The following is a 12,881-nucleotide window of genomic DNA, read 5'->3' as shown; positions in this document are numbered from 1 at the left end:
CTTCGAACGAGAGCTGTACTGGCCATAATGTATTCAAGTCCTAAACTCGCCTGGCCAGCAAGGAGGCTGGTATCTGGAGTGGTATGCATGATGGCGGCTGAGTATACGCAAGCTGACCAGTTTCGCATTTCAAGGCTGGAAGAGTCTATCGTACCTCATGGCCACACAAATAGCGAACTTGTCCTGTATGGCAAGGATATGGGGCTGGAGTCCCCATTCCAGTCGCGCGAATCTCGCGTGTTGGCCCATTCCTTGCGCGCCGCTGAGGAATGTTCGCACCGCAGCTAATCCTCCAGCCACGTCTCATCAACCGCGGATGAGAGTCAGCGTCGCAAAAGCAGCTTCTGTACAAGCAATTCTGTTCACTCTTTGGACTAGCTTACGCCTGATGAACACACTCAGACTTGACCCACGAACGTGCTGGCTCATCAAGCACGTTTTGGATTGTCATGCTTCCACATCGAATCTGCAATTAGCATATCTGTGCACACGACCTGTGCCTACAATGATCTCAATGCCAACCCTTCTTCTCGTCACTGGCTAACAGCGGATCCTCCGATGCTGGCGGCGGCGCATATGTCGGCCTTGGTGCCACAACAGGTGGCAGATCCGAAGCAATAGCATCTTCGTAGCTTGGCGGCGCATCTCCAGCGATCTCTTCTGCCGATGCGACCCCTGTCCGAGCTGGGAATAAGGGTGCCGTAGAGCCTTCTGCTTCGATCGGAGTTGGCGGGATTTGGTTTGCGCCAAAATCTGAGTCCAATCGACCTTCGGTCCTGAGCTCGCTCGCCATAGGGGTCTCTCCTTTACGCTGTTTGGCCTCTGCCATTCTTGCGAGGACTTCCGGTGGTGGAGCAATGCCAGAGTAGACAAGCGTGTCCAGCCTCAAGGGAAGAACGATGTTTTGTGGCTACAGTTCACGATTAGCATTCATACTCGCACATATCGGGAAAGGCAGGCAGGATAGTAAACTCGTACGATCTTCCTCATCTGCCCTGGCCGTACCTTCGAAGTCCCATCTCCTGCATAGCTGAGGCCTATCCTGATATCGAGCTGATAAAAGCGGTCGATATTGCATGTTTCGAAACCAGGGGCGACAGTGTTAGGCAGTGACTGGCCACGCCACATTCTGTCGTCCAGTACAGTCCCTGTATCCCTCGGATCGTTCGGCGAGCCAACAGCTATACCCATGTTGCTCTTGCTCATGATGATCCAGCTATTCGTCTCTGTCCTGAAGACATTGTGAGCGCGGATCTTTGTATGCCCAATCAGCGAGATCTGCAAAGACTGCAGAAAGACAGCTCCAGCATGATGATTGAGCTTCTTCAGGATCAGTCGCAGAGGAACATCGCTGTTGCAGGTCAGGATTGCAGGCGCTGGTAATCTTGCATCTACACTGATAGCTGGCCCTTGGCCTGGAGAACCGATCGTAGGCGAGCTAGGTGCACTCGACTTCTTGCCGAAGATGCCTTTCATTCGGTCTTTCGCTGCATGATCACCAGGGAATGCATCAAACTGATGCTTCTGCCTTGCATACACTTCAGTTCCAGTGGAAGGTGCTCTGGGCGGCTCGATGGGGAAGAAGTTGAAAGGCGCATAAGCTCTCGCATTCTCCTTGAAGATGGAGTGGCGGTTGACCGTACACTTGATAAAGTATCTGATCTCCGCTTCACCTGGAAAGCCGTTGAGGGTGGGCGGCAACGTCTTCTTGACATGTCGCTGTGCTGGCTTGGCGACTTCCAGACCAATAACCATAGGCGTCTGATTGCTGCTTAGGCTGCAACTGTTATTGAACGGCAGCTATGCGCAACGATTCAGCATGGACTTCTGCTGAGAGCATGATCTGCACAGGGAAGCGTGGTATACCTTGAAGCTGAACGGATACTCATGCTGGCCCGGGGGCAAAGTGTAGCTAGCCTTGCCTGACGTATGGCTCCTGCTTTCCGCGACTTCTCCCGGCGGAAACACCATGTCGAGTCTGTATAGAATCTGCCGCATGTCAGCATTTGTGGCCGATAGTCGGATCAGTGGTATGGTGGCCGACTTTGTGGTATTCCACCTGCGGCTTCGGCCTTTCGCCATGTGGACCACTGGGACTCATCAAGCGTGTCCGCGACTCTCCTTCCAGCTTGACGAGGATATTGGAGACATCAGAACTTCTGGCGGCTCTCACGATGACTCTGCCGCTGATTTGGTCAAGATTCGTGTAGGCGACGTTGCCGGGCTGGTCCAGAATCACTGATGCCTGCATCTTGACGTTGACGCCAGATCATCGCGGGAGTGGGACTTCACAATCTCTTAGTTTAGTTCAAGCACATCAATATCTTCACAATAGACAGTCCGTCGTTGCAAGAAGGCGGTGGCGAGCGCAGCTTGGCAGTGGTTGTTGTTTGTCGCATGCAGGTGGTGCTGCCTGCTGACGACAGCTTTTGTTTGATGCTTCCAAGCTTCAATGTTGCCCAGAGCTTGGAAGGCACGCACGGCACGGAAGGATACTACTTACACCCGCCGCCTGCAACGAAACCACAGTGCACAACGGTACATGGATGAAACGAGACGTCACAACAACGTTGAATACATTGCTTAACCTCTGCTCAACACCTATTCTACTGGACAACAACCCGACTGATGCTGTACACTTATGAGCCTTCCTCCACCAACATTGCTCATCCTTCCAAGAGCAGCGGCCACTGGCCCGAAGGACATCCCCCAGACATGGTTCGGATGACGAGCTGCCCTTTTCTTCTTTGATACGAAGGTGGCGCCACCGAATCGCAAGTCGAACATCATACGCTCGCTGAAAGCCACCTTCGCGATTGGACTATCGCCAATAACGATCCTTGCCGGCACCTATGGATTGATCTTCCAGGGCTGGTTCATCACGATCGGTGCACAGATCCCGATCATTGTATTCGAACCACTAGAAGCTGGAGGCTATGGCTTCTCACCAGTCGGAGTCTCAAATTTCTCCTTCTCTGCCTGGGTCGGCGCGCTTGCTGGTGTGGTCTACGGTATCCTGGTGAATGGTCGGATCCCGCAGCTTCTGCAAAAGCGGAACAATGGGATCTGGCGGGTAGAGTATCGCCTTCATGCCGCCTGGCTACCATCACTCATCGTGGGGCCTATTGGATGTGGCCTGTTTGGAGCGGCTCTGCACAACCACTGGCACTACATGATCCTCGCGGTCGCCGAGGTGTTCATCATCTTTGCCGCCGTGGCTTGTGTTCCGCCGCAGACGAACTATATCATCGAGATCTGGAAAGGATCTCCGCAGGAAGTGTCGACTGCCCTTAATGTGTGGCGTATATCATTCGCCATTGCTGTGCAGTTCCTATACGACGGGTGGGTGGAGAAGGTGGGTGTACAATGGGTATGGGGAACCGCAGCGTTTGTGGAATTGTTCGCCTTCTCGCTGATTGTGGTATTGATGTTTGCAGGACCTTGGCTCAGGCACTTCAGTCTATGGCCAGATAGCGTTGAGGCAGACTCATCCAGGGACGATGACCGACTTGGTTCTGTTGATCAAGTTCGTTGACGCTGACAGCGCTTCGTCTCTCCGAGGACGAGAGCCAACGCTTGAACCTGCGAAGGCGTCGCTGCGATGCGGGGTACACGGTAGCATGCTTGAGGGCAATACATGAAGCGTTTTTCACTTGGCGGTGTGTCGGCATCAGTGATACTGTCGATCATGCTGCAACATCCTCATAGGCTGTTTCCACGTCGGCGTTCCGATCGTAACAACGCCCACAGGATCCTCTGGCCTCACGTCACCAAGCTGAACGAAAGTCTCCTTTAGCCTTCTCGTAATCGCCGAGCCATCTTCCATTCCAGATCCAGCTTCGATGTGCGCGTACGGGTTATACCTGAGCGAGCTAGCAAAGTCATCCAAGGTATCCGCGCCTTTCCTAGTAGCGTCGAGGTATGCAGTCGCCATGCCAGCAAGGAAGAGAGCGACTGAGATAGTGACGAGGATGATCATGAATGGAGTGTTGCAGCGAAGAACGGTGGTCTCGATACGGAGTTGGCCGGAAGTGGTAGCAGCAATGCTTCCTTCGAAGGTGTTGTTGGGTGTGAAGCTCCCGGTCATCGAATAAGGCGCGACGTTGGCCATCCAGTAGGTGTTCAGCAGCTGCGTGAAGCGTGTTGAGAAGAGCTCATCGCCGATCGTGTAAAGCGCATATTGGCCACTGGCATCCATTGAGCACCGGTATGGGTTCTCCGGGTGCATGAAGTAGCACTCAATCGGCGACAAGCCATTGGTGTCTTGAGTGAGATTGCCACTCGCATTGATGAAGCCCGAAAAGAACAGCTCAGGTATAGCATGTCTTTGTGCTTGGGTCATGTTGCTGGTCAGGTTCCAGCTTGGGGCAATCCCATCAAGTTGAGAAAGTGCAGGCTTCGGGTTGTCGAGCAGAGACTCTCGCATGGCCAAGACGCTGCACTTATTGCTGGAGGCACAGTATACAGCCACTTCCACGTAGGCTGTGGTGAGTTGGCATGTGGCTTTTGATACCTCGTTTCCCGGTCGCTGCGAGTGTCCGTTCCATGATGTCAGCTCAATCTGGCGTGGTGCGGTGCTGTTGATAGTATGGTTGAAATCGTACGAGATGACGAATTGGTGGTCGTTGGAGACTACGCCAGTCCTGGTGTTGATGCCCTCGGCGAAGTTGTCTCCATTTCGTGCTGTGCCTGCTTGTGCTACTGAGCAGTCGACTGAAAAGTAGGACGTCTCGACCTTGAATTGAGACTCAAGGTTGACTTTACGAGTGCTGATCGATGACAACAATACAGGTCCATCCAGAGCGCGATCGTCCGATGTCGAGGAGGAGTTATTTCGTATGTAAGGCACGCCATTCAACGAAACGTAGACTGGGTCCGGAACGTTGAGGTTCGTGTCTGCATCGTTTGGTATTCCGATGAACAGCTCCAGCAGATCCGCGCTCTTGCTCGTGTCATTGGTACGAGCCAATTGCCCCGTGCGGTACCAGCCGTCCGAGTCTGCTTTCTGGCTCTTCTTCAGCGACTCTAGTATCGGGACTTGTATGTTACCAAACATATCTTCTACCCCATTCTTAGAAGCTGCAGGGCTCATCAGGGCTGTGTTGAAGGCGGCGTTGATAGGGGCGAGACGATTCGGCGCGTCTAACATTTGGAACGGTGAGGTATTGAAGTCTAAGTAGTCGAAGTCGGTAGGGACTGTGGTGTAGTTTGAGCCCCTCGAGGCCACACGCAGTGCCATCTGACCTCCAAGAGGATCCAGCATCCAGAACAGGATTACAACAAGGGCCACGATACCGAAACCATGCAGCTTGATGGGAGTGAGAACCGCATTCACTAGCGATCTGCTCCCTAGCAGATGCTGTATCGCTCCAACTGTTGCTCCTCGCTCAAGCTTGAAGTTTGCTACAGCCTTGATGAACTTTGCACAGATCAATGTGAAGAGGATCCCAAAGATCGTTGGGTTGTAGCCAGCCATCTTGAAGATGATTTGGTCGAAAGGTAAAGTCGCCAAGGTCCCATTTTGTGAATAGGCCAGAAACGCGAATGCCACAAAGTACAGCGGCAAGATGGCAACGAAGATGTCGAACAGTGCAGATCCACGATTGAGTCGATTCGCAGGTCGCGTCTCCTCATCTGAGCCGTTGAGCGTGTCCTGCGACACTTTCACACCCTTCGTCTCTTTCGCCATGTATCCACCTTCCTGCCTTCTCGAATCCAGCGAATCCATACGATAACTTCTCGAACTCTTCGTCAAACCTCTCTGACTCTCCGCCAGAGACCTCACACTTCGCGCATCCATACTGACTGGGGGGGGGGGACCGAAGAAGGAAGGAAAAGCCAAGCCAGGAATGCGAAGACGTGAAAGAGATGTATCACCATATACATACCTCGCGAATGACTAGTCAACACAACTAGTTCGTGACCAGTACAGCGGTAATCCATGCCCACGCTTGCCCGAATGTGGCAGCTGTATGTCAGGCGCCATCGGAATGGCGAATAACGTTTCTTGTCGATACGAAGGATTCGGCTTTCTGTATTAGATGGCGTAGAAATAGGTCGCCTTGGGTTAGCGAAGGTGTTCCCGCTGGTGGCGCCACAGTGTACAGCACTCGTGTGAAACTGGGGATCTCGATTAGAAAGTATAGGGCATTGGTTTGTAAGCTGTGAAAAACTATATTATTTGAAAGTAGTGCCTTATTAGCTCTTGTATAGAGCAAGTTGTTACCTTAAATTAGTTATTACAATCTCCTCGGCTAATATCTATTATATTCTTATACCCTATAACGCTTATTTTTAATCTTATAATCTTATCTTACGCTATAAGGTTATACTATCTTTTTATATACCCCCTTAGAGTTTTAAAGTAAGGTGCTTTAGGACTCTAACCTTCTTACCGAGTACCTTAAGAGCTATAGTTACCTTATTAATCTTACCCTTAATATCCTTAATTAGGTTCTTAATCTCCTTCTTACTACTAGTAGAGGTCTTCTTCTTCTTCTTTTAGGGAGGGCTATTACTCTTATCCTTATTGCTAGAGTCCTTAGCTCGCTTCTTTAAGGGTAAAACGGTATTCTTAAGTATCTTACCGATCTTGTTACCGAGTCCTAGAATATTATATATAGTGTTAAATAGGTACGGATTAATAAAAGCGGAGTAGAGTAAGAGATTAATCTTTAACTAACTAATAGCACGAGTATATAGCAATATATTAGGAACTAATATATTGATTATATTAGATATCTATCTAAGCTAAAGAGAAGAGAAGGTATCTTCCTATAAGCTAAGTTATTATAGATACCTTAGGCTACTAGATCACTTCCTAATTATTAACTCCCTTTGAGATGCTACATCTTAATATATAGAGTTATTCTCGACCTTACTTCTAGATTTAATACCCTTAAGGATAGGTAGCTTACTCTTAAACTAGTCGAGTAAGGTATTATAGAGAGTAACCTTATTATTATACCTTAGAGAGTCGGAGAATCGGCGGGCTTAATCGATAGCGATTAGGGTAGATATATACTTCTTATTCTTCTCCTAGATATCTATAAACTCTACCTTATAGAGGACGGTACCCTTAGAGATATATTATAAGCTACGTTTAATATTTTCCTTAATCTAGTCGGCTTATTTCGAGATTTTCTAGGAGTCTCTAGCCTTCTAAGACTTACTCTTAGGGTTAGTTAGTATTAGTAGTAGTGTTAGTAATAGTAAGCCGCGTTTAGTAGTTATAGTTATCTTAGTTTTTATATATAGGGTTAGTTAGGTAGATTAGTTCTTATATCTAAGAGGTACTTATATACCTTAGCTTTATAGGTAGAGGGCAAACTTAACTTAGTTTTATAGTTAAAGGGTAAAGAGGTAGCTAATAATCTAAATAGATATCACTGTACCGGCGTATATTTACTTAAACCTGCGGGTACGTACCTAGACCTCGCGCCCGCTAACTAATCCGACTAGCGGCTTAGCGCCCGTATATAACTCTCGCGCCCTCCGCGCCTCTCTTAGATAGGATATCTATTCGACTTATACCTTACCCGACTACGTACTTATACCTACTTATAATACGTCGAATAGATTATTACTAATATATAGAGAGACATAAGAAGCTATATTCGGGAGATTATAGAGAAACCGTAATAGTATACGAGGAAGTACTAAGATTAGGTGTCGTACTCGCTAAGTCGTACCTTAAAGTAGGTTATATATTAAATAGGTATAGTATATATATGTACGGAAGTTAGGACACGTAATAGGGAAGGAGGAAGGACTAATATAGTATACAAAGGTATATAGTAGAATAGTGTTTAGTACTAAAGGTGTCTCTACTATCGGTATAGAGACTACGTCTCTTATACCTATATAGAGGGATATTGCTCTAGTCCTAGTTCTGTTTTACTACGCCTTATCGGTTTTATCTATATCTTATCCTACGACGGCAGTTCCTCTAATAGTCTTATACTAACTAGCTAAGCGACTTTAGGTCCTCTAAGTCGCTCCTACTATTCGTACGGTGTCTCGGTAGTATTACCGTACTATTATCTCGACTAGCTTAGTATATACTAAGTTAGTCTTAGTACCGTACGACATACCTACTGACCTATATTTGTAATATTCCTACTTAGGTCGTAAGGCGAGGAACGATTGTTCCTACTATACTAGCTATAGCTATCGTATAAAGGTCTAGAGCTAGGGACCGGCTAGCGGTTTAGTCAAACTATCTGCTACTATCTCCTTAGTATAGTAGTACTCTACTTTAATCTTTCTCTACTACTAGAGGTACCTAATATAGTTATAGGTAACATTAATATACTTAGATCTTTCGTAGATATAGGCGTCCTTAACTAAGGTCAGAGCCGCCTAGTTATCCCCTATAAGGCGTACTAGTCTTAGTTTGTCGACGGTACTCTTATCGGCTAGGACTATTAGTTAGAAAGAGTAGTCTCCTACTAGCCCCGGGTAGTTTATCTCTCGGAGGATAGCCGCTAGGAACTAGGATTGTTTCGCGGCGGCGTTTATCGCTATAAACTCTACCTCTATAGTAGAGGTTACTATAGACTTTTGCTTCTTACTTATCTAGGATATAGGCGTACCGTATACTAGCTAGACATGTCCTAGAATTAAGATCCTATCTACTCGATCTATCGCGTAGTCGGAGTCTAAGTATCCGGTTAGGGCACCGCTACTACGTCTAAATATTAACCCTAGGTTAGGGAACGACCTTAGGTATCTCGAGACCTTCTTTAGTACTTTTATATACCGCTTTGTTAGATCCGCTATATATGTACTAGTTCTCCCGAGTAGGAAGGCTAGGTCCGATCTCGTTATAGTTATTAGCTATATCTAGGTCCTATTATTACTCTAGTAGTTATCCTTACTATATCTCTTATCGTTCGGGGCTATAGGACGGAGATCATCATAACTATCTATTAGCGAGAGTGTTAGGCTTGCCTTTTCTTTTGCTATATCTATTTTAGTAAGGGCCTTACGGATATAGTAGCCCTAGTCGAGTTTTAGGGTACCGTTACGCCTATCGCGAGTAATCTTTAGTCCTAGTAGTTTCTCCGGTTCCCCGAGATCCTTAATCTTAAAGTATTACGCGAACTGCTTCTTAAACTATTAGATATCGGCTAACCTTAGTACTATAATAGGTATATCGTCTATATAGATAAGTAGTATAATGTCTCTCTTAGTATAAGTTAGGAGATATAGGTCTACCTCGAATTAGTAGAATCCTATTTTGACTAACGTAGTAATATAGAGCTTATTCTAGTCTCTAGCTACCTGCTTTAGGCCGTAGAGACTCCGGAGTACCTTAAGGACCGTATTTAGTAGGGTTTCGACTCCTAGTAGAGGTTTTATATAGATGTCTTCGGCTAGGTAGCTTTAGGTAAACGTATTGTTAACGTCGACCTAGTATATCTCGAGATCCTGCTCGTAAACTACTACTATAAAGACCCTTAGGATGTTATAGCGTACTATAGATACGAATATCTCTTCGAAGTTAACGCCGAATTTCTATAAAAACCCTCTTACGACAAGTCTTGCCTTGAACTTTTCGATTACTCCGCTAATAAGTCTCTTTACGTCGAAGACCTACTTAGAGGTGACTATATTCGCCCCCCTTAGAGCGATAGCCGTTTCCTAGGTATTATTACTTAATAACGAGAGTAGCTCGGTATCGATAGCGTCCTTCTATAAGTAGCCCTATTTAGGATCCCCTACCGTAGCCTTATATATCTTCGGGATAGGTACTTCCTATTAGTAGGTAATACTAGGTCCGAATATAGTAAAGGCGTATTCTTAGACTTCGTCAAATAGTTCCTCTACCGTAGCTATAAATATACGTTCGTCGGTATCGGTAAGTCTATTATTTACCTATAGTAGTTAGTAGAACAAAGCTATTATAGCTTTATAGTACTTAGCCTTATAGTCCTAGTCCTAGCCGTAGTTATCGTTAGGATCCCTAGTCCTTTTCCTCCGGACGATTAGTTCCGGTAGCTCCGGGGTTTCCTCGATCTTCTTATAGTCCGCGATATTATCTAGTCTACCGGGAAGTTAGATATAGAGCGGTCTTAAGACAGTTAGTCCTTTGTCCTTAGCCGTAGTAGGTTCGGTCTCTACGTAGGGAGCGGGGATTAGCTAGGTCGGTTCTTCTTTAGAGGACTTAGCTACTTTAGTAGTAGAAAGTTAGGGTAATTTATACCCTATCTCGCTTACGTTACTCTCGTCGGGCCTAGGTATTATACTACCCGAGGATCGTAGGATTGCTATCGGGGTATCCGCTAGTCGCTAAACTAGTAGTAGTCGCGAGACCGCCGGTAGTCGACCGACTAGCCTTCGTTTAGGTACCTTACTAGGTTAGTTTATAAAGGAGATACCTAAATCTAGATCTCCCCCCTTCTTGTTTTCGAACTAATCTACTTAGCTATACTGCCTAATAGCTCGTATATCTAGCTCCTAGAATAACTATTACTTAGTCGATTAACCGTATCTAACGAAAACAGCTTCCTTACCCCGGTTTATTAACTTATCCTATCGTAGCCCTTTTAGATATAATTTCGGTTCTACGTAAACTACTACCCTATAACCCTATACTCTTAGGTAATCTACCGTCGGTACTTTACTAGTAAATGCTTCTTCCGGCGAAAGTTAGATACTATTAAGTAACGGTCTATTTAGTAGTAGGTTACGTATAACCGCCTATACCTCTAGCGCTTTAGGCTAGAATTCTATCGGCATTCCCGATTCCTCGAGCATTACGCGGATCGCGTTCTCCGATACCTAGATTGACCTTTCTACTACTCCGTTTTATATAGAGTTATAAGCATCCGTTATATCGTATTAAACCCCGATTCTTTCTCCTATTCCTTTAGAACCATTAGTAGCTTAGGTATATTGTTACTCCGTACTACTCTTACGTAGCATTTAGATACTTTCTCTATAGTTAGCCGCTATTATTATAGTACTTACGGTACGTCGGATTTGTTCTTAAGCGGGATCACCTACTTCTTTCTTAAGAAGTTATCTACGATCTCTAGCTAGTATTTAAAACCTAGCCTAGATGTCGTATTTTCGAAGGGTCCGTAGATGTCGATAGATATAAGCGTAAGTCTTTCGTTCTTTCGTTCTACGATAGCGCCTTTAAACTTCCGTATATTCGCAATAGAGTATACCTTATAGTTATACTTATCCGGGATAGGAATCGGGTCCTTCTTATTACTTACCCTATAGACGTTCCGGAGCAATCCTTTACCTAGGTATACGAATCTTCTATACTAAAGCTCCTACTAATCCTTAGTAGTTACCGCGGCTAGAGCTTCCTCGTATAACATCTCCGGAGGCCTATTATCTACCTAGTTTAGGGAGTCGGATATCGAAGATACTACCGGTACCCCCCCTTATAGTACTGTTCGTACGATAGGCTTTCCGCTCTTATACTTAAGTATAAAGCTTAGAGGTTTAATATCGAATTGCTTACTAAACTGCCTCTATAAAACTAGATTAACTCCAAGATTAGGAACAAATAAGACTTTCTCTAGCGCAATTTATTTCCCCGTTAGTCCTCCTATAGTTACTATTCATTTATAGAATATATCTAGGTACCCCCTACCGACTTTAATTACTTTCCTTCTTACTAGTTTCCTAAGCGATCTGAATAGAGACTTATTATCAGTTATATATAAGGAGGTATAGGAGTCTAGTAACTATTCGGAGGCGGGAAACTTACCTTTTACTTTAGTAGTAGAATAGGCGACTTCGTCGTCGTATATTTCCTCGGTATCGCTTTCTCGTAAGGTATAGGCTCGTATCGCCTTTACCTTTGTCTTATTATCGGATTGGCTTCTCCTATCCTTGTACTATTTCCTAGACTTTTTAAGGGCGTTTTAGGCCTTTTCTAGATCCCGGACTAGCTCTTCGTAGGACTTCTTCTCCGGTTACTTCTAGGTGTTCTTCTTTTTAATAAACTTCTTTACGGAATCTAGTTCCGGGTACGATATAACTAAGTAGTTACTATCGTAGATAAAGTAGCCGCTCCTAGCCCCTTGCCTCTAGGAGTATAGAGCGGTCTCGCCCTTACTCTCTTAGATCCGTAATTCGTAGGATTTAAGTAAGGTTATAGCGGATTCCTAGCCTAGGTTTAGCTAGGCTAGGATAGTGTCCCTAGTACTAGCGTAGACGTCCGGGAGGCTACTTAGTAGGTGCTTAAACCTCCGGATAGGGTCCTTATAGTAGGTCTCTTTACTATCTATTTCGGTAATCTATATAGATAGGTTACCTAGATATATCTGCCCTTATCTAATTGTCTAATCGTCCGGTAGCTTAAACGATACTAGCTGTTTTATAAGCGCTACTACGTATGCCTTATAGACCTTACTATAATTCTTCTATAGAAGTTTCTAGATCTCTTTCGTATCTCGTATATCTAAGATTTCTTAGTTATCCTCCTCGGATAAATATACTAAGATAGTATATCTCGCTATACCGTTTGCCTTTAAAGTAGTCTTAGGCGTAACGGATTCTAGGAGATTAGCCGACGAGTCGTTAATAGAGTACCTCCCGGCTTTCGAGATAGTCTCGTAGTATAACGAACTAGCGCTTCTAGTTCTTACGAGTAAGAGTAGGGCCGACCTTCCGGGGGCCCTCGTAACTCGTTAAGTCTTCTATAACGAAGGTAGCCTTAGATATATAGTAAGCTCTACTTAACTACGGTAGTTAGAATAAGCTTAGACTCCCCGAGTCTATTAGTAGCGTTCCGTATAGTAGACTCTCCGAGTCTATTAGTACGTTACCGTACGGATTCCGGGTATAGGGTATAATACTCTACGTCGTACTTCCTTAGTATATTAATGTCCTATTAAGCAAACCCGGCCTTATAA

General features: G+C 45.5%; 3 protein-coding genes across 3 annotated transcripts; 1 reads left to right on the top strand and 2 right to left on the bottom strand.

Moving 5' to 3' along the window:
* Window positions 1–511: 511 nt before the first annotated feature.
* On the bottom strand, window positions 512–2,251 carry CLAFUR5_04510 (uncharacterized protein; the record flags this gene model as incomplete). Its single annotated transcript, XM_047903658.1, has 4 exons — window positions 512–910; window positions 1,006–1,800; window positions 1,867–1,989; window positions 2,045–2,251. 4 exons carry the CDS (start codon window positions 2,249–2,251, stop codon window positions 512–514), a joined length of 1,524 nt encoding a protein of 507 aa, XP_047760863.1.
* A 295-nt stretch (window positions 2,252–2,546) lies between these two features.
* Window positions 2,547–3,641, top strand: CLAFUR5_04509 (uncharacterized protein; the record flags this gene model as incomplete). Its single annotated transcript, XM_047903657.1, has 3 exons — window positions 2,547–2,633; window positions 2,759–3,370; window positions 3,438–3,641. The coding sequence occupies 3 exons, from the start codon at window positions 2,547–2,549 to the stop codon at window positions 3,639–3,641; spliced, it is 903 nt and encodes a 300-aa protein (XP_047760376.1).
* A 29-nt stretch (window positions 3,642–3,670) lies between these two features.
* Window positions 3,671–5,800, bottom strand: CLAFUR5_20182 (uncharacterized protein; the record flags this gene model as incomplete). Its single annotated transcript, XM_059463019.1, has 1 exon — window positions 3,671–5,800. The coding sequence occupies one exon, from the start codon at window positions 5,798–5,800 to the stop codon at window positions 3,671–3,673; it is 2,130 nt and encodes a 709-aa protein (XP_059318969.1).
* Window positions 5,801–12,881: the final 7,081 nt, after the last annotated feature.

This window comes from Fulvia fulva, chromosome 4, assembly GCF_020509005.1.
Source record: "Fulvia fulva chromosome 4, complete sequence".
Classification (NCBI taxonomy): Eukaryota; Fungi; Ascomycota; class Dothideomycetes; order Mycosphaerellales; family Mycosphaerellaceae; genus Fulvia; species Fulvia fulva.
This window is presented reverse-complemented; position numbering and strand designations above follow the sequence as displayed.